The sequence below is a fragment of the Copadichromis virginalis genome, linkage group LG1 (genome assembly GCF_057382275.1).
Source record: "Copadichromis virginalis isolate Kocher_CV1m ecotype Utaka linkage group LG1, C_Virginalis_male_GT1.1, whole genome shotgun sequence".
In the NCBI taxonomy this organism is placed as follows: Eukaryota; Metazoa; Chordata; class Actinopteri; order Cichliformes; family Cichlidae; genus Copadichromis; species Copadichromis virginalis.
In genome coordinates, this window is record NC_140618.1 from 2,914,575 (window position 1) to 2,938,212 (window position 23,638).

The window sequence follows — 23,638 nt, forward strand, 5'->3', positions numbered from 1 at the left end:
CATGTTTCCACACAGACACACGGCTGCTGCGTTCACTGACCTGCTGTTTATCAGGAAAATGAGTCTTTATGTCCTTCAGCTGCCGGCTGATCGCCAAAATGGACTCTGAGCAGAAGAAGAAATCATCAGGAAACGACCCAGTAACCACAAAACAGGAGCTGAAACACCTCTGTCGTGTGTTTTTGTGTCGTGTGTTTTTCACTGTCGAACACGTGATTTATTGTTCGTGTTTCATCTATAAACTGAAACGTCGGAGGCGCGTCGTCTCCTGATGTCTCACAGAAACGTGAAGCTGTGCTGGACTCACCGTCCTCTGGAGGAGCGGGAAAAGGCTCCGACATCTTAGGAGGAGTGCGAGCTGGAAGAGAGGAGAACGAGGAGCTCAGACTGCAAAATAAATGTGACGACATGAAAACAAAAGAAGAAATGACGAGAGTGTCTTTGTCCTCATTAGGATGAATATTTTAAAAAGGCACAAAGAACCAATCAGATCCTCCCATCCTGTTTGGCTCTTACAGCGAGTAATGTTTACTCCTCTCACTTTTCAAATATGGCCTGCTTCTCAAAATCAGCCAGAGCAGAACTGATGGCGATGCTGCAGGTGGATCAACAGGTGAGGAAATAGAAGCTTTCGGGGAAACTAAACACAGATTTTGTTGGTGCAGTGTTGATTAAAGATGAACTCAGCGTCCTTTTCAATAGCAATATTTCACAGATCTCGTTGTATGTACGTATAACTGTATTCGTTATTCAACATCTGAGCTGCGATGCTCCGGGTCCACCTACAGATGGCGCTCTTTGGCTGGAAGATGGCCTTGTAGTCCTCGGCGTTGTGGATCTCAGCAGACGACAGCTTCTCGTCCGCCTCGTCCTCGCTAGGGCTCCGCCTCTCCCCTTCGGGGCTCCGCCTGTCAGACTCTGAACGGTGCTTCAACCTGATGACATCACAAACATTTGTTTGTTTGTTTTTAGAAGAAAAACTGCAAATTTTTTACTTTATTTACTTTTATTAAAGAATCTGGAAGCGAAACTTTTCCACTGAAGTCAAATAAGATTTTATATATATATATATATTATTATATATATATATATATATATATATATATATATATATATTTTATATATATATATATATATATATATATATATGACATGTGATCTGAGTGTTTGATGAATGAAACCAGTGGCTCATGTATAAAACTTTAAATCCAGGAGTCAGTACTTGCAGTATCTGGAGTATTTTCTCCTGTCTCTCAGTGTGCCGTACCTCTGCGATCTGCAGGTGGTCGTGGGTCTCTCGTAGTTCTTTCGCAGTGCCGCTCCTTTGGGGTCCTTCTTCGGCTCTGTGAGCGGCTGGTCGTCCTGGATGATCCTCTGGATCACGGCGCCACCGCTCTTCTTTACCCTCTTCAGATCGACCACGTAGGACGACACACTCGACAGCTGATGAGACACGCCGATCTGACATGTGGAGAAGGTGGAAGATTAAGATTACCTAAAACTTCTGCACAGTACTGTTACTGAGCGGTGGGCGGAGCTACACACCAGCTGCTGGTTGCAGATGGCGAGGTCAGACACCTTTCCCCAGCTCACCGGCACCGCGTCAAAGCAGCGGTCCGGTTCCCAGCCGAAGACCCGCAGCGAGTCCGTGGCGCCGCTGTACAGGCAGGAGCCATCTGGGCTAAAACATATACACCTGAAACCACAGGGACAGGGGTCAGAGGTCACATTCCAGTTACACCCTGCTGCAACGGGGAAAAACTCACCTGACCGGAGTCGTGTCGCCCTCCAACGAGCCGATCATCGTAAACTTCTCCAGATCCCACAGCTTGATGGTCCTGCAAGCACATGCAGAGTTCATACAGCTGCAGCTCATTAGAGACACCTGTAGGTGTTTTATAGTGTCAGGTGAAGACGCTACAACACGGCTGAGGAACAGGAAGAGACCTCCAACAGATCCACGGTCAGCAGTGACAAGTCAGTAAATGAGGAGAAAGAGAAAAGAGGAACGAAACACGAACAAAAGAGGGAGTGGAGGGCAAAGTGCACCTCTCAGTGCATCATGGGAAGTCCCCAGGAACCTGAGGGATGGTTAGGGTCGCCTAACCCAGCTCTAACTACAAGCTAAGCTAAAGACATTTTTATAATTAATTGAAGAAAGTATGTGTTTGAGTCACTTCTTATTCTCATAAATGAGAGTAAGATTTATTCCATCAATAAACTGTTTGAGATAAAAATGACCCTGCTCCCTGTTCTGTCACTAAAACAGGCCAAAACCTACAAAATGTCTCATTTCTTTGAAGTGACACATTCAAAGCTTTAACGGCTCCATCACGATCACATGACAATCGGAAAATCAGGCCACAAACTACAGCTTTGCTTGCTGGTGTAACTTATAAACTGTCTCTAACACCAGGTCGATGTCCTCAAATTAAACATAATAATCAATTTAAGTGATTCATGTTGGAATACTTATTTATACTTCATATGCAAAAATAAAGAAATGATTAAATACTGAGTGCACTTGCTGGTTGTGTTGGAGAAAGGATGAGTTATTATTTCCATTTTATTATATTTATATTATATTTCCTGTTTACTTTTAGTTATAAATGTATGATTTAGTGGCACATGCAGAGGACATGTAGAAGACACAGGACATGTATGTGAAAAAAAGTAAAAGAATTTCAGACTAAAAGAAATGTTACATTTAAAAAAATGCCACAAACAATCAAACTCAGCACCAAAATAAAATCTTGGCGGCACAGAGAGAGGACAACCTCGCGCAGCCTCTGAGCTTCATGAAACAGAAAAACTAAACGAGCCACAAAGTGTCACAAACACTGATTCCACTCATGAGTCGCTCCTTCAGCTCCGAGCTGCTGCGTCTCGGGCGCTCGGCCTGCGGCGACGTACCTGTCGGAGCTTCCGGAGGCCAGCAGGTACTCGTTGGGGTGGAACTGGACGATGTTGACGGCGGCGGTGTGAGATTTGAATTCCGTGATGGTTTTCCCCTGAGCCAGGTCCCACAGCTGATGGAGACAAGAGGACAGGGCTGAGGTCATCGAACAGGAAGAGAGCAGAGCTCACCTCCTTCAGCCAATCAGAATGAGCGATTTTATTACAGGATGCTGCCGGTTTGATGCTTTCACAGCATTTACAGAATAAACACATCATGTTCACACTTTTAAATTCCCAAGATGCTCTCAAACACCCGAACATCCGACCGCTGCAAATGAAATGAAACTTAATTCTAAACATCGATGAAATGTTAGCCTAACGAGTCGTTACACATCACCAGCTTATTACTTTATTTAAATAAATGTAACTGAACCTGGGTCAAGAAGTGTCCTGAAAACTATTTTAATAGAAAAGATGGATCTTAAAAATCCTAAAACACTGAAGTGATTCAACAGACGGACCTTTTAAAACCATTTTAAAATGTAGAAGAATCTAAAAATGTTGCGATTCAATCGCTCGTTTTATTTTATGGGAACACGTGACTACCAAACATGAACCAGGACCAGCTGGAACATTTTAACGTCTTCCAGCCTTTCTGCACAGTTTCCTGCTGCTGATGTTCTGCTTCACAGTTTACATTCACAGCATCGTGTAACTCCTGCAGGTTATAGTTACTCTGAAGGTTTCTCAGCATCTACTGTTACAGAGTCAGAGTTACCACAACATGTAAGTACCGGGAAAAACAATCCTTAAAATATATTTTTTACATTAAAGGTGAGACGTCAGATCAGGTCGTACCTTGACGGTGCAGTCGTCGCTCGCTGAAGCTAACCACTTCCCATCAGGACTGAAGGCCAAACTCCTCACAGCCTGAGTGTGACCCTGCAACACCAACACTGGTCAGATTTTTGCTATCGAGACTCATGTGAAGCTTTTATTTTGAAGGAAAGTAGAAGCCCTGAGCCTGGTTCTGGAGTTTTTCCTTCCCACTGTCGCCAAAGTGCTCATAGGAGGTCATATGATTGTTGGTTTTTCTCTGTATGTAGATCTTAAAGTATAAAGCGCATTGAGGTGACTGATGTTGTGATTTGGCGCTGCATAAACAAAATTAAATTGAAGTCTCTCAGTTCTTTTAAATGCAATAATCCGTTTACTGTAAGACTCCATAAAAGCTCCGACTGACACAGTTTAATCCGAATCATTCTGAGCGTCCTCGGCTTTGGCGCACAGTGACACCCATAAAATCGGCTAGTCTGACAGATAAGGAGAAGACGACGGTGGTATGTAAACTGTGTTTTTGTGCTGCGTATTGTTTGTTTGAACGCAGTTTGGATTCTGACCATAGAAGATGTTTTTGTGACACGCCCACCGCTACGTTTGCTATTCGGTTTGGTGTGTGTGTGTGCTGTGGCTCTGCAGGCGTTCACCTGAGTTTGAAGGAATTGCTGTTGCCTTTGTTTTGGATTTTGGCATGCTGCTTATGTTGAATGCTTAAAATGAGTGGATCACAGGCTGCATCTGTTGTTGGATAAACTGAAATTGGATAAGATTAAGGAGTATGCTAGAAGAGAGAATAAAGCGATCAGCAAAGAAGGCACCCACAGCTGTGGCCAAACAGACTGCAACAGATCGGTCTCAGAAGGAGCACCCAACAAACTCCAATGCCACCTTCCTCCCACTATCTGTTAAACTGTTTAAATGGAGTGTGAGGCAGACATGCTAAAACAGTGACCTAAAAGCATTACCAATAAACAATGGGATCAATACATAAATGAAAGAAATGCAGCTGATAAAAAAGCCATAAACTACTTTCATTTGTTTAGTGGTGATTGCCAGTTTAGTTGGGTTTTTTTTGAGACACAGAGAGTGAGAGATCCTGTCCTACATTACTTTAAAAAAGAAGATATTTTCAGAGCTGTTGATATATGAAGCTCTGAGCATTGAGTGTTGCATTGTGAGAGTTTCAGTAAAAAGCCTGCAAATTATTGCATTTATACTGGAGAGCAAAGAAAAATTAAATTCTACTTGTACTATGGAAAATCAGTTTCATAAAAGCTACATAAACAGAGCTGAAGAAGACTGCGTTTGTAAAACTAGCGGTAACGTGTGAGAATTATAAGTTATAAGACTGTTTCTGCTATCGATACAATTTGTGTTGTTAATCCTAAATGATTCACGGTGACAACATCATAAGAACAAGGTCATTTTACTCCACACACACACACATTTGGAAAATCACATAGTTTGACCATAAAAATTCCCAGAATAATTAGTATTTGAGATTGCTGAAGCAACATCACTAAAGAAAAATATCCTTGCATGTCACTTTCGTTTAAAAATATAAAAAATGTGAAGTTTTTTTTTTGTAAAACATAAAAACATAAAAACAACAAAACTTAAGACCTTAAGAATCTCCTTATGAATGTTGTGAATATCTAGATCATTGGTGTTTGGATTTGAGGGTCAACAGGGCGAACACTGAGGCTGGGTATTAGAAATACAACATGGCAACATGAGACATGTTAACTCTGAGAACACTAACATCTAGATTAAGGTGTGAGAGGTAAATACATAACAGAAGCTAAAAAGGAGTTGCTTGTCTCTAGTTAAAATAAATTGAAAATAAACTGATTTGAACACGTTTGATGCATTATACAAAAAAAGGTTCATGATATAGTTCACATGATCTAAGCAAGAGTGACTCGGAATCTCAAATGTTAAAGTACACTTACTGATTGTACTTTTACTACATGAGCTAATGTAGATGCTCTAAAAGCACGCTGGCTGAAAAAGAACCACACGTTTGGAGAAACTGTGCTGTAACTTCTCATACTGTGAAGTTTTCTGACAAAAGTGAATTGAAAACTTATGCTGTACAGTTTACTAAGGGGTCCTTTGCTGGGCCATGTGCAATTACACAAAAGAACAAGTTAAATTTCACCATAACACTGACTGGAGAAAAGCCAAATTGGGATTCTAATTGACATTACAACTGAAATCAGTGCTGTGATAGTTAGTTTAAGATCACAACCTGATTTAAAACACAGTCTAACATCAACATTCTTGCCCCTGAAAATAGGTCAGGATGGCCGAAAAATGTACTTTAAAAATGAGATTTTCTTTTTGTTTCATTGGAACGGTAAAGTACCATTACAAAGAAATGAGTACACCTTTGTAGTTAAACCGGGTTTGGAGTTTTTCATGTTTTACATACAGACTTTCTCATTTAAACCATGGTGACTTAAAAGTTTAGCAGCAAGACACTTGTTTCCTTTGTTCCATCAAACATTTCTTTCAGCCATCTGTGTTTATCAGAGCGATATGTGACTAATTTTTTATTGAATCACCAGAAAGTACACAAATACAAGATTAAATATTTTATTTATTTATCAAAGATACATAATTACACATTGATACAATGAATAAGGTGTCTATAAAAATTACACATGGTGTAAGAAAAACATTATAACATACAAATAAGTGTTTTAAGATAATCTGACATACTTTAAAAGCATAAGAATAAAAGTTTTTTTTTTTAAAAAAATCATGTTCTTTGATGATCACATTACATGTATCACATTTTTTAAAGCATAACGTAGGGTGTTCACAAAAACAGTTTTATGATTACTTTTTCCACAGTGCTTGTATGCCTCTTGCAAAACTATGTACTTATCACCATATGACATAATAACTCACGATTATGCAAGACCAGCCATGAAATGTCCGTCGCTTCATTACAATCATTTGTCCCCGCTGCTGCCCTCAGACCCAGTCTGTGGGGTAAAATTGCTTTTTTGGTGGTTCATAAAAAATATCTCAAAAAGCGATGTTAGTGAGGGGACCAGAAACACTGGGTTGCAGAGCAGTTGGTAAGGACTTGTATATTTCTGGAGAGTCTGCAAAAGCTGTCTTGCTCATGCTCCTGATTGGATATGTGGAGCCCGGCTCTGATATCTCACTGGTGGCAGCTAAAGGTAGGCATGCCTTGGAGGCGGAGTTGGTCTCGGGCGCAATCTTTCAAACGAGCCTCACGGCATTTCAGGCAACCTCAGGCCGGAAACAACATCCGGTCACTCGCGGTCAAAATCCACGCAGAGCTGGTGTTTCGCAGGGATCAGGTTAACACATCTGGGTCTAAAAATATAAAGAAAAACAAAAAGAGTTTTAAAACACGCAAACTAGCAAAATATCAAAGGAGCATAACATAACAATAACAAGATGATATGAGATACCCGATGAGGCCACGATAGGTGATGTAGACATGTAATGTATAAACTTTTACGGGAGTTAAAAGTGGAGCTTATATATATTTTAAAGTGTATTGTACGTGGGATAGGCTCCAGCGCACCGCGCGAGCCTGAGAAAAGGATAAGTGGAGGCGAATGGATGGATGGATGGTGTATTGTACCTGTTACAAACCATTGTGATATTTATTTATTTTTTTAAATGAAAGGATTGACAGAATGGTAAAAAGGAAAATGCAAAAATGTAGTTAGAGAGGAAGATTAACACTTACCGAATGATATGCGGATAAGGAAAGAGACGCAAGTTGCTGTTGAAATCGGCCGCTCCCTATGCGAACTCGCAAGCAGTCTGAGCGGCGCCAGTTGTTGATACGTCTGAAGTCAGATCTCTTCTGGGGTTCGAAGATAGTCTTAACATCAGCGGGAGATCGTAAAATCAGAGCTGGAGCGGATTGGCTAACCGGGGTGCGAAGGGAGCGGTGCAAGGGTTATGTGATTGGCAGCGGGGCGCAGTGAGGCGGAGTTGGTCTAAGGGGGGAATTTTCAAACGAGGTAAGCAGCGCATTCGGGACCAGAGCGGGGAGCGAACAAGCAGGAAAAAATTGTGCTCTGGAAGCTGTTGCGGGTCGGTGCGATTAAGAGCGAGGTAGAACTTAGACTCTGCGTAGAATTTTAGAGGTAGCTAGCAAGAGGCAAGTTTTTGAAGAAAAAAGAGTAAGGAGCTTTCCCAATGTTTTTGGATTATAGCGCTTTTTTTTGGGGAATAGAGGGGTAGCTAACAAGTTATTCTAGGGGTTTTGGAGAAATCGCGGAGAAATTTTTAAAAGGAGTTTTGGCTTTGTTTGGCTGAGCATGAAGGGAGCCGCGGGGCGCTGAATTTCAGAAAAAAGACTAAGGATTTTTTCAGGATTTTCCCTGTTATCGAATATAAGGTTTTGGGAATAGAGGGGGTACCCTAACAAGTTATTGTAGGGTTTTGGAGAAATAGCGGAGGGTTTTTTAAGGAGTTTTCCCTGCTTATGTATCTAAGGAGGGTTAGGGGATCGCGAATTTTTTCTGAGTATGAGTTTTATTCTAAATCTACAAATGCATATAAATCTAAATAAAGTTTTCCCCCAAGGCATATAGCATGTGTTTGTGGCCATACTGAACGTTACAAAAGCACAAGTTTAACTAAACAATTTTAATATGGTTTAATACATTTTTAAACACATGAGCACGGAGCCCGAGAGAGCACGGTCCGGAGACACGGGCGCACCCCGCGCGCCCAGACACACAGCCTCGGGCGCGCGCGCGCGCACACACACACACACTGACCCGCCACCAGATGGCGTTTTTTGAGCATAAAAAAAAATAAAAATAAAAATTTAATTGCTTAAAGAAATAAAAGAATGCTATTTTGATATATAAGAAACTTTCTAAATAATCAATTATATTTTTATGAATATCATATTTTTATGAATATCATATTTTTATGAATATCATATTTTTATTATTTAATTACTTCCTACTTCCGGAGCTCATGAATAATTTAATTAGGGGATAATTTAATTAGGGGTCATAAATCAATTAAGGGGGTCATAAATCACTGCGTTTGACGAAAGGGGTATAATATCACTCTCTTTTGACACCTAACTCTTTCTCAGTCAATTAGCATCAATATTATAGAGCCTAATTACTGTGTAGCTGTGCTTGCTTTCTTTTAGGTGTGACTGATGGTACTACTGTCAGTAAAATTATTGTCCTTGCGTGTCCTAAGGTTTCTGTTGTGGCAGAGATCAGAGGGAGCACTGTTGATGAAGCCACAAGAAGAATGATGGCCTTCATTTATTACAAAATAATTTCTCACACATCATTTTAGTTGTTAATTTAGACTCATAAAACCTCTCATATAACCGCACTCAGACCAAAGTCACACAGCTGTTAAAGGTTTTAGATGGTTTTGAATTAAACTGATTTTCTGAAGACAAAGAAAAATCTTTAACTAAAGAAAGAGAAAACCGAGCGGCTGGAGGACTACTTTGTTGTAAACAGCAGGTATTTGAGCTCTGATAGGTTCGTTGCATTTATAGTCCGCTGTCCTAAGGCGTCCATGTTTCCACACAGACACACGGCTGCTGCGTTCACTGACCTGCTGTTTATCAGGAAAATGAGTCTTTATGTCCTTCAGCTGCCGGCTGATCGCCAAAATGGACTCTGAGCAGAAGAAGAAATCATCAGGAAACGACCCAGTAACCACAAAACAGGAGCTGAAACACCTCTGTCGTGTGTTTTTGTGTCGTGTGTTTTTCACTGTCGAACACGTGATTTATTGTTCGTGTTTCATCTATAAACTGAAACGTCGGAGGCGCGTCGTCTCCTGATGTCTCACAGAAACGTGAAGCTGTGCTGGACTCACCGTCCTCTGGAGGAGCGGGAAAAGGCTCCGACATCTTAGGAGGAGTGCGAGCTGGAAGAGAGGAGAACGAGGAGCTCAGACTGCAAAATAAATGTGACGACATGAAAACAAAAGAAGAAATGACGAGAGTGTCTTTGTCCTCATTAGGATGAATATTTTAAAAAGGCACAAAGAACCAATCAGATCCTCCCATCCTGTTTGGCTCTTACAGCGAGTAATGTTTACTCCTCTCACTTTTCAAATATGGCCTGCTTCTCAAAATCAGCCAGAGCAGAACTGATGGCGATGCTGCAGGTGGATCAACAGGTGAGGAAATAGAAGCTTTCGGGGAAACTAAACACAGATTTTGTTGGTGCAGTGTTGATTAAAGATGAACTCAGCGTCCTTTTCAATAGCAATATTTCACAGATCTCGTTGTATGTACGTATAACTGTATTCGTTATTCAACATCTGAGCTGCGATGCTCCGGGTCCACCTACAGATGGCGCTCTTTGGCTGGAAGATGGCCTTGTAGTCCTCGGCGTTGTGGATCTCAGCAGACGACAGCTTCTCGTCCGCCTCGTCCTCGCTAGGGCTCCGCCTCTCCCCTTCGGGGCTCCGCCTGTCAGACTCTGAACGGTGCTTCAACCTGATGACATCACAAACATTTGTTTGTTTGTTTTTAGAAGAAAAACTGCAAATTTTTTACTTTATTTACTTTTATTAAAGAATCTGGAAGCGAAACTTTTCCACTGAAGTCAAATAAGATTTTATATATATATATATATATATATATATATATTTATTATATATATATATATATATATATATATATGTATATATATTTATTATATATATATATATTTATTATATATATATATATATATATTATATATATATATATTTATTATATATATATATATATATATATATATATATATGACATGTGATCTGAGTGTTTGATGAATGAAACCAGTGGCTCATGTATAAAACTTTAAATCCAGGAGTCAGTACTTGCAGTATCTGGAGTATTTTCTCCTGTCTCTCAGTGTGCCGTACCTCTGCGATCTGCAGGTGGTCGTGGGTCTCTCGTAGTTCTTTCGCAGTGCCGCTCCTTTGGGGTCCTTCTTCGGCTCTGTGAGCGGCTGGTCGTCCTGGATGATCCTCTGGATCACGGCGCCACCGCTCTTCTTTACCCTCTTCAGATCGACCACGTAGGACGACACACTCGACAGCTGATGAGACACGCCGATCTGACATGTGGAGAAGGTGGAAGATTAAGATTACCTAAAACTTCTGCACAGTACTGTTACTGAGCGGTGGGCGGAGCTACACACCAGCTGCTGGTTGCAGATGGCGAGGTCAGACACCTTTCCCCAGCTCACCGGCACCGCGTCAAAGCAGCGTCCGGTTCCCAGCCGAAGACCCGCAGCGAGTCCGTGGCGCCGCTGTACAGGCAGGAGCCATCTGGGCTAAAACATATACACCTGAAACCACAGGGACAGGGGTCAGAGGTCACATTCCAGTTACACCCTGCTGCAACGGGGAAAAACTCACCTGACCGGAGTCGTGTCGCCCTCCAACGAGCCGATCATCGTAAACTTCTCCAGATCCCACAGCTTGATGGTCCTGCAAGCACATGCAGAGTTCATACAGCTGCAGCTCATTAGAGACACCTGTAGGTGTTTTATAGTGTCAGGTGAAGACGCTACAACACGGCTGAGGAACAGGAAGAGACCTCCAACAGATCCACGGTCAGCAGTGACAAGTCAGTAAATGAGGAGAAAGAGAAAAGAGGAACGAAACACGAACAAAAGAGGGAGTGGAGGGCAAAGTGCACCTCTCAGTGCATCATGGGAAGTCCCCAGGAACCTGAGGGATGGTTAGGGTCGCCTAACCCAGCTCTAACTACAAGCTAAGCTAAAGACATTTTTATAATTAATTGAAGAAAGTATGTGTTTGAGTCACTTCTTATTCTCATAAATGAGAGTAAGATTTATTCCATCAATAAACTGTTTGAGATAAAAATGACCCTGCTCCCTGTTCTGTCACTAAAACAGGCCAAAACCTACAAAATGTCTCATTTCTTTGAAGTGACACATTCAAAGCTTTAACGGCTCCATCACGATCACATGACAATCGGAAAATCAGGCCACAAACTACAGCTTTGCTTGCTGGTGTAACTTATAAACTGTCTCTAACACCAGGTCGATGTCCTCAAATTAAACATAATAATCAATTTAAGTGATTCATGTTGGAATACTTATTTATACTTCATATGCAAAAATAAAGAAATGATTAAATACTGAGTGCACTTGCTGGTTGTGTTGGAGAAAGGATGAGTTATTATTTCCATTTTATTATATTTATATTATATTTCCTGTTTACTTTTAGTTATAAATGTATGATTTAGTGGCACATGCAGAGGACATGTAGAAGACACAGGACATGTATGTGAAAAAAAGTAAAAGAATTTCAGACTAAAAGAAATGTTACATTTAAAAAAATGCCACAAACAATCAAACTCAGCACCAAAATAAAATCTTGGCGGCACAGAGAGAGGACAACCTCGCGCAGCCTCTGAGCTTCATGAAACAGAAAAACTAAACGAGCCACAAAGTGTCACAAACACTGATTCCACTCATGAGTCGCTCCTTCAGCTCCGAGCTGCTGCGTCTCGGGCGCTCGGCCTGCGGCGACGTACCTGTCGGAGCTTCCGGAGGCCAGCAGGTACTCGTTGGGGTGGAACTGGACGATGTTGACGGCGGCGGTGTGAGATTTGAATTCCGTGATGGTTTTCCCCTGAGCCAGGTCCCACAGCTGATGGAGACAAGAGGACAGGGCTGAGGTCATCGAACAGGAAGAGAGCAGAGCTCACCTCCTTCAGCCAATCAGAATGAGCGATTTTATTACAGGATGCTGCCGGTTTGATGCTTTCACAGCATTTACAGAATAAACACATCATGTTCACACTTTTAAATTCCCAAGATGCTCTCAAACACCCGAACATCCGACCGCTGCAAATGAAATGAAACTTAATTCTAAACATCGATGAAATGTTAGCCTAACGAGTCGTTACACATCACCAGCTTATTACTTTATTTAAATAAATGTAACTGAACCTGGGTCAAGAAGTGTCCTGAAAACTATTTTAATAGAAAAGATGGATCTTAAAAATCCTAAAACACTGAAGTGATTCAACAGACGGACCTTTTAAAACCATTTTAAAATGTAGAAGAATCTAAAAATGTTGCGATTCAATCGCTCGTTTTATTTTATGGGAACACGTGACTACCAAACATGAACCAGGACCAGCTGGAACATTTTAACGTCTTCCAGCCTTTCTGCACAGTTTCCTGCTGCTGATGTTCTGCTTCACAGTTTACATTCACAGCATCGTGTAACTCCTGCAGGTTATAGTTACTCTGAAGGTTTCTCAGCATCTACTGTTACAGAGTCAGAGTTACCACAACATGTAAGTACCGGGAAAAACAATCCTTAAAATATATTTTTTACATTAAAGGTGAGACGTCAGATCAGGTCGTACCTTGACGGTGCAGTCGTCGCTCGCTGAAGCTAACCACTTCCCATCAGGACTGAAGGCCAAACTCCTCACAGCCTGAGTGTGACCCTGCAACACCAACACTGGTCAGATTTTTGCTATCGAGACTCATGTGAAGCTTTTATTTTGAAGGAAAGTAGAAGCCCTGAGCCTGGTTCTGGAGTTTTTCCTTCCCACTGTCGCCAAAGTGCTCATAGGAGGTCATATGATTGTTGGTTTTTCTCTGTATGTAGATCTTAAAGTATAAAGCGCATTGAGGTGACTGATGTTGTGATTTGGCGCTGCATAAACAAAATTAAATTGAAGTCTCTCAGTTCTTTTAAATGCAATAATCCGTTTACTGTAAGACTCCATAAAAGCTCCGACTGACACAGTTTAATCCGAATCATTCTGAGCGTCCTCGGCTTTGGCGCACAGTGACACCCATAAAATCGGCTAGTCTGACAGATAAGGAGAAGACGACGGTGGTATGTAAACTGTGTTTTTGTGCTGCGTATTGTTTGTTTGAACGCAGTTTGGATTCTGACCATAGAAGATGTTTTTGTGACACGCCCACCGCTACGTTTGCTATTCGGTTTGGTGTGTGTGTGTGCTGTGGCTCTGCAGGCGTTCACCTGAGTTTGAAGGAATTGCTGTTGCCTTTGTTTTGGATTTTGGCATGCTGCTTATGTTGAATGCTTAAAATGAGTGGATCACAGGCTGCATCTGTTGTTGGATAAACTGAAATTGGATAAGATTAAGGAGTATGCTAGAAGAGAGAATAAAGCGATCAGCAAAGAAGGCACCCACAGCTGTGGCCAAACAGACTGCAACAGATCGGTCTCAGAAGGAGCACCCAACAAACTCCAATGCCACCTTCCTCCCACTATCTGTTAAACTGTTTAAATGGAGTGTGAGGCAGACATGCTAAAACAGTGACCTAAAAGCATTACCAATAAACAATGGGATCAATACATAAATGAAAGAAATGCAGCTGATAAAAAAGCCATAAACTACTTTCATTTGTTTAGTGGTGATTGCCAGTTTAGTTGGGTTTTTTTTGAGACACAGAGAGTGAGAGATCCTGTCCTACATTACTTTAAAAAAGAAGATATTTTCAGAGCTGTTGATATATGAAGCTCTGAGCATTGAGTGTTGCATTGTGAGAGTTTCAGTAAAAAGCCTGCAAATTATTGCATTTATACTGGAGAGCAAAGAAAAATTAAATTCTACTTGTACTATGGAAAATCAGTTTCATAAAAGCTACATAAACAGAGCTGAAGAAGACTGCGTTTGTAAAACTAGCGGTAACGTGTGAGAATTATAAGTTATAAGACTGTTTCTGCTATCGATACAATTTGTGTTGTTAATCCTAAATGATTCACGGTGACAACATCATAAGAACAAGGTCATTTTACTCCACACACACACACATTTGGAAAATCACATAGTTTGACCATAAAAATTCCCAGAATAATTAGTATTTGAGATTGCTGAAGCAACATCACTAAAGAAAAATATCCTTGCATGTCACTTTCGTTTAAAAATATAAAAAATGTGAAGTTTTTTTTTTGTAAAACATAAAAACATAAAAACAACAAAACTTAAGACCTTAAGAATCTCCTTATGAATGTTGTGAATATCTAGATCATTGGTGTTTGGATTTGAGGGTCAACAGGGCGAACACTGAGGCTGGGTATTAGAAATACAACATGGCAACATGAGACATGTTAACTCTGAGAACACTAACATCTAGATTAAGGTGTGAGAGGTAAATACATAACAGAAGCTAAAAAGGAGTTGCTTGTCTCTAGTTAAAATAAATTGAAAATAAACTGATTTGAACACGTTTGATGCATTATACAAAAAAAGGTTCATGATATAGTTCACATGATCTAAGCAAGAGTGACTCGGAATCTCAAATGTTAAAGTACACTTACTGATTGTACTTTTACTACATGAGCTAATGTAGATGCTCTAAAAGCACGCTGGCTGAAAAAGAACCACACGTTTGGAGAAACTGTGCTGTAACTTCTCATACTGTGAAGTTTTCTGACAAAAGTGAATTGAAAACTTATGCTGTACAGTTTACTAAGGGGTCCTTTGCTGGGCCATGTGCAATTACACAAAAGAACAAGTTAAATTTCACCATAACACTGACTGGAGAAAAGCCAAATTGGGATTCTAATTGACATTACAACTGAAATCAGTGCTGTGATAGTTAGTTTAAGATCACAACCTGATTTAAAACACAGTCTAACATCAACATTCTTGCCCCTGAAAATAGGTCAGGATGGCCGAAAAATGTACTTTAAAAATGAGATTTTCTTTTTGTTTCATTGGAACGGTAAAGTACCATTACAAAGAAATGAGTACACCTTTGTAGTTAAACCGGGTTTGGAGTTTTTCATGTTTTACATACAGACTTTCTCATTTAAACCATGGTGACTTAAAAGTTTAGCAGCAAGACACTTGTTTCCTTTGTTCCATCAAACATTTCTTTCAGCCATCTGTGTTTATCAGAGCGATATGTGACTAATTTTTTATTGAATCACCAGAAAGTACACAAATACAAGATTAAATATTTTATTTATTTATCAAAGATACATAATTACACATTGATACAATGAATAAGGTGTCTATAAAAATTACACATGGTGTAAGAAAAACATTATAACATACAAATAAGTGTTTTAAGATAATCTGACATACTTTAAAAGCATAAGAATAAAAGTTTGTTTTTTTTTAAAAATCATGTTCTTTGATGATCACATTACATGTATCACATTTTTTAAAGCATAACGTAGGGTGTTCACAAAAACAGTTTTATGATTACTTTTTCCACAGTGCTTGTATGCCTCTTGCAAAACTATGTACTTATCACCATATGACATAATAACTCACGATTATGCAAGACCAGCCATGAAATGTCCGTCGCTTCATTACAATCATTTGTCCCCGCTGCTGCCCTCAGACCCAGTCTGTGGGGTAAAATTGCTTTTTTGGTGGTTCATAAAAAATATCTCAAAAAGCGATGTTAGTGAGGGGACCAGAAACACTGGGTTGCAGAGCAGTTGGTAAGGACTTGTATATTTCTGGAGAGTCTGCAAAAGCTGTCTTGCTCATGCTCCTGATTGGATATGTGGAGCCCGGCTCTGATATCTCACTGGTGGCAGCTAAAGGTAGGCATGCCTTGGAGGCGGAGTTGGTCTCGGGCGCAATCTTTCAAACGAGCCTCACGGCATTTCAGGCAACCTCAGGCCGGAAACAACATCCGGTCACTCGCGGTCAAAATCCACGCAGAGCTGGTGTTTCGCAGGGATCAGGTTAACACATCTGGGTCTAAAAATATAAAGAAAAACAAAAAGAGTTTTAAAACACGCAAACTAGCAAAATATCAAAGGAGCATAACATAACAATAACAAGATGATATGAGATACCCGATGAGGCCATGATAGGTGATGTAGACATGTAATGTATAAACTTTTACGGGAGTTAAAAGTGGAGCTTATATATATTTTAAAGTGTATTGTACGTGGGATAGGCTCCAGCGCACCGCGCGAGCCTGAGAAAAGGATAAGTGGAGGCGAATGGATGGATGGATGGTGTATTGTACCTGTTACAAACCATTGTGATATTTATTTATTTTTTTAAATGAAAGGATTGACAGAATGGTAAAAAGGAAAATGCAAAAATGTAGTTAGAGAGGAAGATTAACACTTACCGAATGATATGCGGATAAGGAAAGAGACGCAAGTTGCTGTTGAAATCGGCCGCTCCCTATGCGAACTCGCAAGCAGTCTGAGCGGCGCCAGTTGTTGATACGTCTGAAGTCAGATCTCTTCTGGGGTTCGAAGATAGTCTTAACATCAGCGGGAGATCGTAAAATCAGAGCTGGAGCGGATTGGCTAACCGGGGTGCGAAGGGAGCGGTGCAAGGGTTATGTGATTGGCAGCGGGGCGCAGTGAGGCGGAGTTGGTCTAAGGGGGGAATTTTCAAACGAGGTAAGCAGCGCATTCGGGACCAGAGCGGGGAGCGAACAAGCAGGAAAAAATTGTGCTCTGGAAGCTGTTGCGGGTCGGTGCGATTAAGAGCGAGGTAGAACTTAGACTCTGCGTAGAATTTTAGAGGTAGCTAGCAAGAGGCAAGTTTTTGAAGAAAAAAGAGTAAGGAGCTTTCCCAATGTTTTTGGATTATAGCGCTTTTTTTTGGGGAATAGAGGGGTAGCTAACAAGTTATTCTAGGGGTTTTGGAGAAATCGCGGAGAAATTTTTAAAAGGAGTTTTGGCTTTGTTTGGCTGAGCATGAAGGGAGCCGCGGGGCGCTGAATTTCAGAAAAAAGACTAAGGATTTTTTCAGGATTTTCCCTGTTATCGAATATAAGGTTTTGGGAATAGAGGGGGTACCCTAACAAGTTATTGTAGGGTTTTGGAGAAATAGCGGAGGGTTTTTTAAGGAGTTTTCCCTGCTTATGTATCTAAGGAGGGTTAGGGGATCGCGAATTTTTTCTGAGTATGAGTTTTATTCTAAATCTACAAATGCATATAAATCTAAATAAAGTTTTCCCCCAAGGCATATAGCATGTGTTTGTGGCCATACTGAACGTTACAAAAGCACAAGTTTAACTAAACAATTTTAATATGGTTTAATACATTTTTAAACACATGAGCACGGAGCCCGAGAGAGCACGGTCCGGAGACACGGGCGCACCCCGCGCGCCCAGACACACAGCCTCGGGCGCGCGCGCGCGCACACACACACACACTGACCCGCCACCAGATGGCGTTTTTTGAGCATAAAAAAAAATAAAAATAAAAATTTAATTGCTTAAAGAAATAAAAGAATGCTATTTTGATATATAAGAAACTTTCTAAATAATCAATTATATTTTTATGAATATCATATTTTTATGAATATCATATTTTTATGAATATCATATTTTTATTATTTAATTACTTCCTACTTCCGGAGCTCATGAATAATTTAATTAGGGGATAATTTAATTAGGGGTCATAAATCAATTAAGGGGGTCATAAATCACTGCGTTTGACGAAAGGGGTATAATATCACTCTCTTTTGACACCTAACTCTTTCTCAGTCAATTAGCATCAATATTATAGAGCCTAATTACTGTGTAGCTGTGCTTGCTTTCTTTTAGGTGTGACTGATGGTACTACTGTCAGTAAAATTATTGTCCTTGCGTGTCCTAAGGTTTCTGTTGTGGCAGAGATCAGAGGGAGCACTGTTGATGAAGCCACAAGAAGAATGATGGCCTTCATTTATTACAAAATAATTTCTCACACATCATTTTAGTTGTTAATTTAGACTCATAAAACCTCTCATATAACCGCACTCAGACCAAAGTCACACAGCTGTTAAAGGTTTTAGATGGTTTTGAATTAAACTGATTTTCTGAAGACAAAGAAAAATCTTTAACTAAAGAAAGAGAAAACCGAGCGGCTGGAGGACTACTTTGTTGTAAACAGCAGGTATTTGAGCTCTGATAGGTTCGTTGCATTTATAGTCCGCTGTCCTAAGGCGTCCATGTTTCCACACAGACACACGGCTGCTGCGTTCACTGACCTGCTGTTTATCAGGAAAATGAGTCTTTATGTCCTTCAGCTGCCGGCTGATCGCCAAAATGGACTCTGAGCAGAAGAAGAAATCATCAGGAAACGACCCAGTAACCACAAAACAGGAGCTGAAACACCTCTGTCGTGTGTTTTTGTGTCGTGTGTTTTTCACTGTCGAACACGTGATTTATTGTTCGTGTTTCATCTATAAACTGAAACGTCGGAGGCGCGTCGTCTCCTGATGTCTCACAGAAACGTGAAGCTGTGCTGGACTCACCGTCCTCTGGAGGAGCGGGAAAAGGCTCCGACATCTTAGGAGGAGTGCGAGCTGGAAGAGAGGAGAACGAGGAGCTCAGACTGCAAAATAAATGTGACGACATGAAAACAAAAGAAGAAATGACGAGAGTGTCTTTGTCCTCATTAGGATGAATATTTTAAAAAGGCACAAAGAACCAATCAGATCCTCCCATCCTGTTTGGCTCTTACAGCGAGTAATGTTTACTCCTCTCACTTTTCAAATATGGCCTGCTTCTCAAAATCAGCCAGAGCAGAACTGATGGCGATGCTGCAGGTGGATCAACAGGTGAGGAAATAGAAGCTTTCGGGGAAACTAAACACAGATTTTGTTGGTGCAGTGTTGATTAAAGATGAACTCAGCGTCCTTTTCAATAGCAATATTTCACAGATCTCGTTGTATGTACGTATAACTGTATTCGTTATTCAACATCTGAGCTGCGATGCTCCGGGTCCACCTACAGATGGCGCTCTTTGGCTGGAAGATGGCCTTGTAGTCCTCGGCGTTGTGGATCTCAGCAGACGACAGCTTCTCGTCCGCCTCGTCCTCGCTAGGGCTCCGCCTCTCCCCTTCGGGGCTCCGCCTGTCAGACTCTGAACGGTGCTTCAACCTGATGACATCACAAACATTTGTTTGTTTGTTTTTAGAAGAAAAACTGCAAATTTTTTACTTTATTTACTTTTATTAAAGAATCTGGAAGCGAAACTTTTCCACTGAAGTCAAATAAGATTTTATATATATATATATATATATATATATATATATATATTTATTATATATATATATATATATATATATATATATATATTTATTATATATATATATATTTATTATATATATATATATATATATTATATATATATATATTTATTATATATATATATATATATATATATGACATGTGATCTGAGTGTTTGATGAATGAAACCAGTGGCTCATGTATAAAACTTTAAATCCAGGAGTCAGTACTTGCAGTATCTGGAGTATTTTCTCCTGTCTCTCAGTGTGCCGTACCTCTGCGATCTGCAGGTGGTCGTGGGTCTCTCGTAGTTCTTTCGCAGTGCCGCTCCTTTGGGGTCCTTCTTCGGCTCTGTGAGCGGCTGGTCGTCCTGGATGATCCTCTGGATCACGGCGCCACCGCTCTTCTTTACCCTCTTCAGATCGACCACGTAGGACGACACACTCGACAGCTGATGAGACACGCCGATCTGACATGTGGAGAAGGTGGAAGATTAAGATTACCTAAAACTTCTGCACAGTACTGTTACTGAGCGGTGGGCGGAGCTACACACCAGCTGCTGGTTGCAGATGGCGAGGTCAGACACCTTTCCCCAGCTCACCGGCACCGCGTCAAAGCAGCGGTCCGGTTCCCAGCCGAAGACCCGCAGCGAGTCCGTGGCGCCGCTGTACAGGCAGGAGCCATCTGGGCTAAAACATATACACCTGAAACCACAGGGACAGGGGTCAGAGGTCACATTCCAGTTACACCCTGCTGCAACGGGGAAAAACTCACCTGACCGGAGTCGTGTCGCCCTCCAACGAGCCGATCATCGTAAACTTCTCCAGATCCCACAGCTTGATGGTCCTGCAAGCACATGCAGAGTTCATACAGCTGCAGCTCATTAGAGACACCTGTAGGTGTTTTATAGTGTCAGGTGAAGACGCTACAACACGGCTGAGGAACAGGAAGAGACCTCCAACAGATCCACGGTCAGCAGTGACAAGTCAGTAAATGAGGAGAAAGAGAAAAGAGGAACGAAACACGAACAAAAGAGGGAGTGGAGGGCAAAGTGCACCTCTCAGTGCATCATGGGAAGTCCCCAGGAACCTGAGGGATGGTTAGGGTCGCCTAACCCAGCTCTAACTACAAGCTAAGCTAAAGACATTTTTATAATTAATTGAAGAAAGTATGTGTTTGAGTCACTTCTTATTCTCATAAATGAGAGTAAGATTTATTCCATCAATAAACTGTTTGAGATAAAAATGACCCTGCTCCCTGTTCTGTCACTAAAACAGGCCAAAACCTACAAAATGTCTCATTTCTTTGAAGTGACACATTCAAAGCTTTAACGGCTCCATCACGATCACATGACAATCGGAAAATCAGGCCACAAACTACAGCTTTGCTTGCTGGTGTAACTTATAAACTGTCTCTAACACCAGGTCGATGTCCTCAAATTAAACATAATAATCAATTTAAGTGATTCATGTTGGAATACTTATTTATACTTCATATGCAAAAATAAAGAAATGATTAAATACTGAGTGCACTTGCTGGTTGTGTTGGAGAAAGGATGAGTTATTATTTCCATTTTATTATATTTATATTATATTTCCTGTTTACTTTTAGTTATAAATGTATGATTTAGTGGCACATGCAGAGGACATGTAGAAGACACAGGACATGTATGTGAAAAAAAGTAAAAGAATTTCAGACTAAAAGAAATGTTACATTTAAAAAAATGCCACAAACAATCAAACTCAGCACCAAAATAAAATCTTGGCGGCACAGAGAGAGGACAACCTCGCGCAGCCTCTGAGCTTCATGAAACAGAAAAACTAAACGAGCCACAAAGTGTCACAAACACTGATTCCACTCATGAGTCGCTCCTTCAGCTCCGAGCTGCTGCGTCTCGGGCGCTCGGCCTGCGGCGACGTACCTGTCGGAGCTTCCGGAGGCCAGCAGGTACTCGTTGGGGTGGAACTGGACGATGTTGACGGCGGCGGTGTGAGATTTGAATTCCGTGATGGTTTTCCCCTGAGCCAGGTCCCACAGCTGATGGAGACAAGAGGACAGGGCTGAGGTCATCGAACAGGAAGAGAGCAGAGCTCACCTCCTTCAGCCAATCAGAATGAGCGATTTTATTACAGGATGCTGCCGGTTTGATGCTTTCACAGCATTTACAGAATAAACACATCATGTTCACACTTTTAAATTCCCAAGATGCTCTCAAACACCCGAACATCCGACCGCTGCAAATGAAATGAAACTTAATTCTAAACATCGATGAAATGTTAGCCTAACGAGTCGTTACACATCACCAGCTTATTACTTTATTTAAATAAATGTAACTGAACCTGGGTCAAGAAGTGTCCTGAAAACTATTTTAATAGAAAAGATGGATCTTAAAAATCCTAAAACACTGAAGTGATTCAACAGACGGACCTTTTAAAACCATTTTAAAATGTAGAAGAATCTAAAAATGTTGCGATTCAATCGCTCGTTTTATTTTATGGGAACACGTGACTACCAAACATGAACCAGGACCAGCTGGAACATTTTAACGTCTTCCAGCCTTTCTGCACAGTTTCCTGCTGCTGATGTTCTGCTTCACAGTTTACATTCACAGCATCGTGTAACTCCTGCAGGTTATAGTTACTCTGAAGGTTTCTCAGCATCTACTGTTACAGAGTCAGAGTTACCACAACATGTAAGTACCGGGAAAAACAATCCTTAAAATATATTTTTTACATTAAAGGTGAGACGTCAGATCAGGTCGTACCTTGACGGTGCAGTCGTCGCTCGCTGAAGCTAACCACTTCCCATCAGGACTGAAGGCCAAACTCCTCACAGCCTGAGTGTGACCCTGCAACACCAACACTGGTCAGATTTTTGCTATCGAGACTCATGTGAAGCTTTTATTTTGAAGGAAAGTAGAAGCCCTGAGCCTGGTTCTGGAGTTTTTCCTTCCCACTGTCGCCAAAGTGCTCATAGGAGGTCATATGATTGTTGGTTTTTCTCTGTATGTAGATCTTAAAGTATAAAGCGCATTGAGGTGACTGATGTTGTGATTTGGCGCTGCATAAACAAAATTAAATTGAAGTCTCTCAGTTCTTTTAAATGCAATAATCCGTTTACTGTAAGACTCCATAAAAGCTCCGACTGACACAGTTTAATCCGAATCATTCTGAGCGTCCTCGGCTTTGGCGCACAGTGACACCCATAAAATCGGCTAGTCTGACAGATAAGGAGAAGACGACGGTGGTATGTAAACTGTGTTTTTGTGCTGCGTATTGTTTGTTTGAACGCAGTTTGGATTCTGACCATAGAAGATGTTTTTGTGACACGCCCACCGCTACGTTTGCTATTCGGTTTGGTGTGTGTGTGTGCTGTGGCTCTGCAGGCGTTCACCTGAGTTTGAAGGAATTGCTGTTGCCTTTGTTTTGGATTTTGGCATGCTGCTTATGTTGAATGCTTAAAATGAGTGGATCACAGGCTGCATCTGTTGTTGGATAAACTGAAATTGGATAAGATTAAGGAGTATGCTAGAAGAGAGAATAAAGCGATCAGCAAAGAAGGCACCCACAGCTGTGGCCAAACAGACTGCAACAGATCGGTCTCAGAAGGAGCACCCAACAAACTCCAATGCCACCTTCCTCCCACTATCTGTTAAACTGTTTAAATGGAGTGTGAGGCAGACATGCTAAAACAGTGACCTAAAAGCATTACCAATAAACAATGGGATCAATACATAAATGAAAGAAATGCAGCTGATAAAAAAGCCATAAACTACTTTCATTTGTTTAGTGGTGATTGCCAGTTTAGTTGGGTTTTTTTTGAGACACAGAGAGTGAGAGATCCTGTCCTACATTACTTTAAAAAAGAAGATATTTTCAGAGCTGTTGATATATGAAGCTCTGAGCATTGAG

The 23,638-nt window shown here is 41.0% G+C and overlaps 2 protein-coding genes across 2 annotated transcripts; both read right to left on the minus strand.

Annotated features, from left to right (window-relative positions):
- Positions 1-68: 68 nt before the first annotated feature.
- On the minus strand, positions 69-10,073 carry LOC146718112 (uncharacterized). The gene is made up of 9 exons (XM_085473746.1): positions 9,601-10,073; positions 9,334-9,398; positions 3,757-3,840; positions 2,914-3,029; positions 1,767-1,838; positions 1,546-1,696; positions 1,268-1,461; positions 787-935; positions 69-358 (listed from the first exon to the last, which is right to left on the minus strand). Exons 1-9 carry the CDS (start codon positions 9,701-9,703, stop codon positions 126-128), a joined length of 1,167 nt encoding a protein of 388 aa, XP_085329872.1. The 5' UTR covers positions 9,704-10,073; the 3' UTR covers positions 69-125.
- On the minus strand, positions 9,503-23,166 carry LOC146718113 (uncharacterized). Its single transcript, XM_085464600.1, has 16 exons — positions 23,121-23,166; positions 22,492-22,589; positions 21,649-21,764; positions 20,502-20,573; positions 20,281-20,431; positions 20,003-20,196; positions 19,450-19,598; positions 18,971-19,021; positions 18,704-18,768; positions 13,127-13,210; positions 12,284-12,399; positions 11,137-11,208; positions 10,917-11,066; positions 10,639-10,832; positions 10,080-10,228; positions 9,503-9,651 (listed from the first exon to the last, which is right to left on the minus strand). Exons 1-13 carry the CDS (start codon positions 23,164-23,166, stop codon positions 10,961-10,963), a joined length of 1,320 nt encoding a protein of 439 aa, XP_085320726.1. The 3' UTR covers positions 9,503-9,651; positions 10,080-10,228; positions 10,639-10,832; positions 10,917-10,960.
- Positions 23,167-23,638: the final 472 nt, after the last annotated feature.

Coding starts and splice junctions, on each gene's coding strand:
- LOC146718112 (XM_085473746.1), bottom strand. CDS start 9,703: ATGTCGTCACATTTATTTTGCAGTCTGAGCTCCTCGTTCTCCTCTCTT. Junction 9,399..9,600: donor TCCCGCTCCTCCAGAGGACG/GTGAGTCCAGCA, acceptor TCTTCTGCTCAG/AGTCCATTTTGGCGATCAGC. Junction 1,839..2,913: donor GCCTCCGGAAGCTCCGACAG/GTACGTCGCCGC, acceptor ATGTGCTTGCAG/GACCATCAAGCTGTGGGATC.
- LOC146718113 (XM_085464600.1), bottom strand. CDS start 23,166: ATGCCAAAATCCAAAACAAAGGCAACAGCAATTCCTTCAAACTCAG. Junction 13,211..18,703: donor ATTTTCCTGATAAACAGCAG/GTCAGTGAACGC, acceptor TTGGTGTTGCAG/GGTCACACTCAGGCTGTGAG. Junction 11,067..11,136: donor GGCGACACGACTCCGGTCAG/GTGAGTTTTTCC, acceptor CTGTGGTTTCAG/GTGTATATGTTTTAGCCCAG.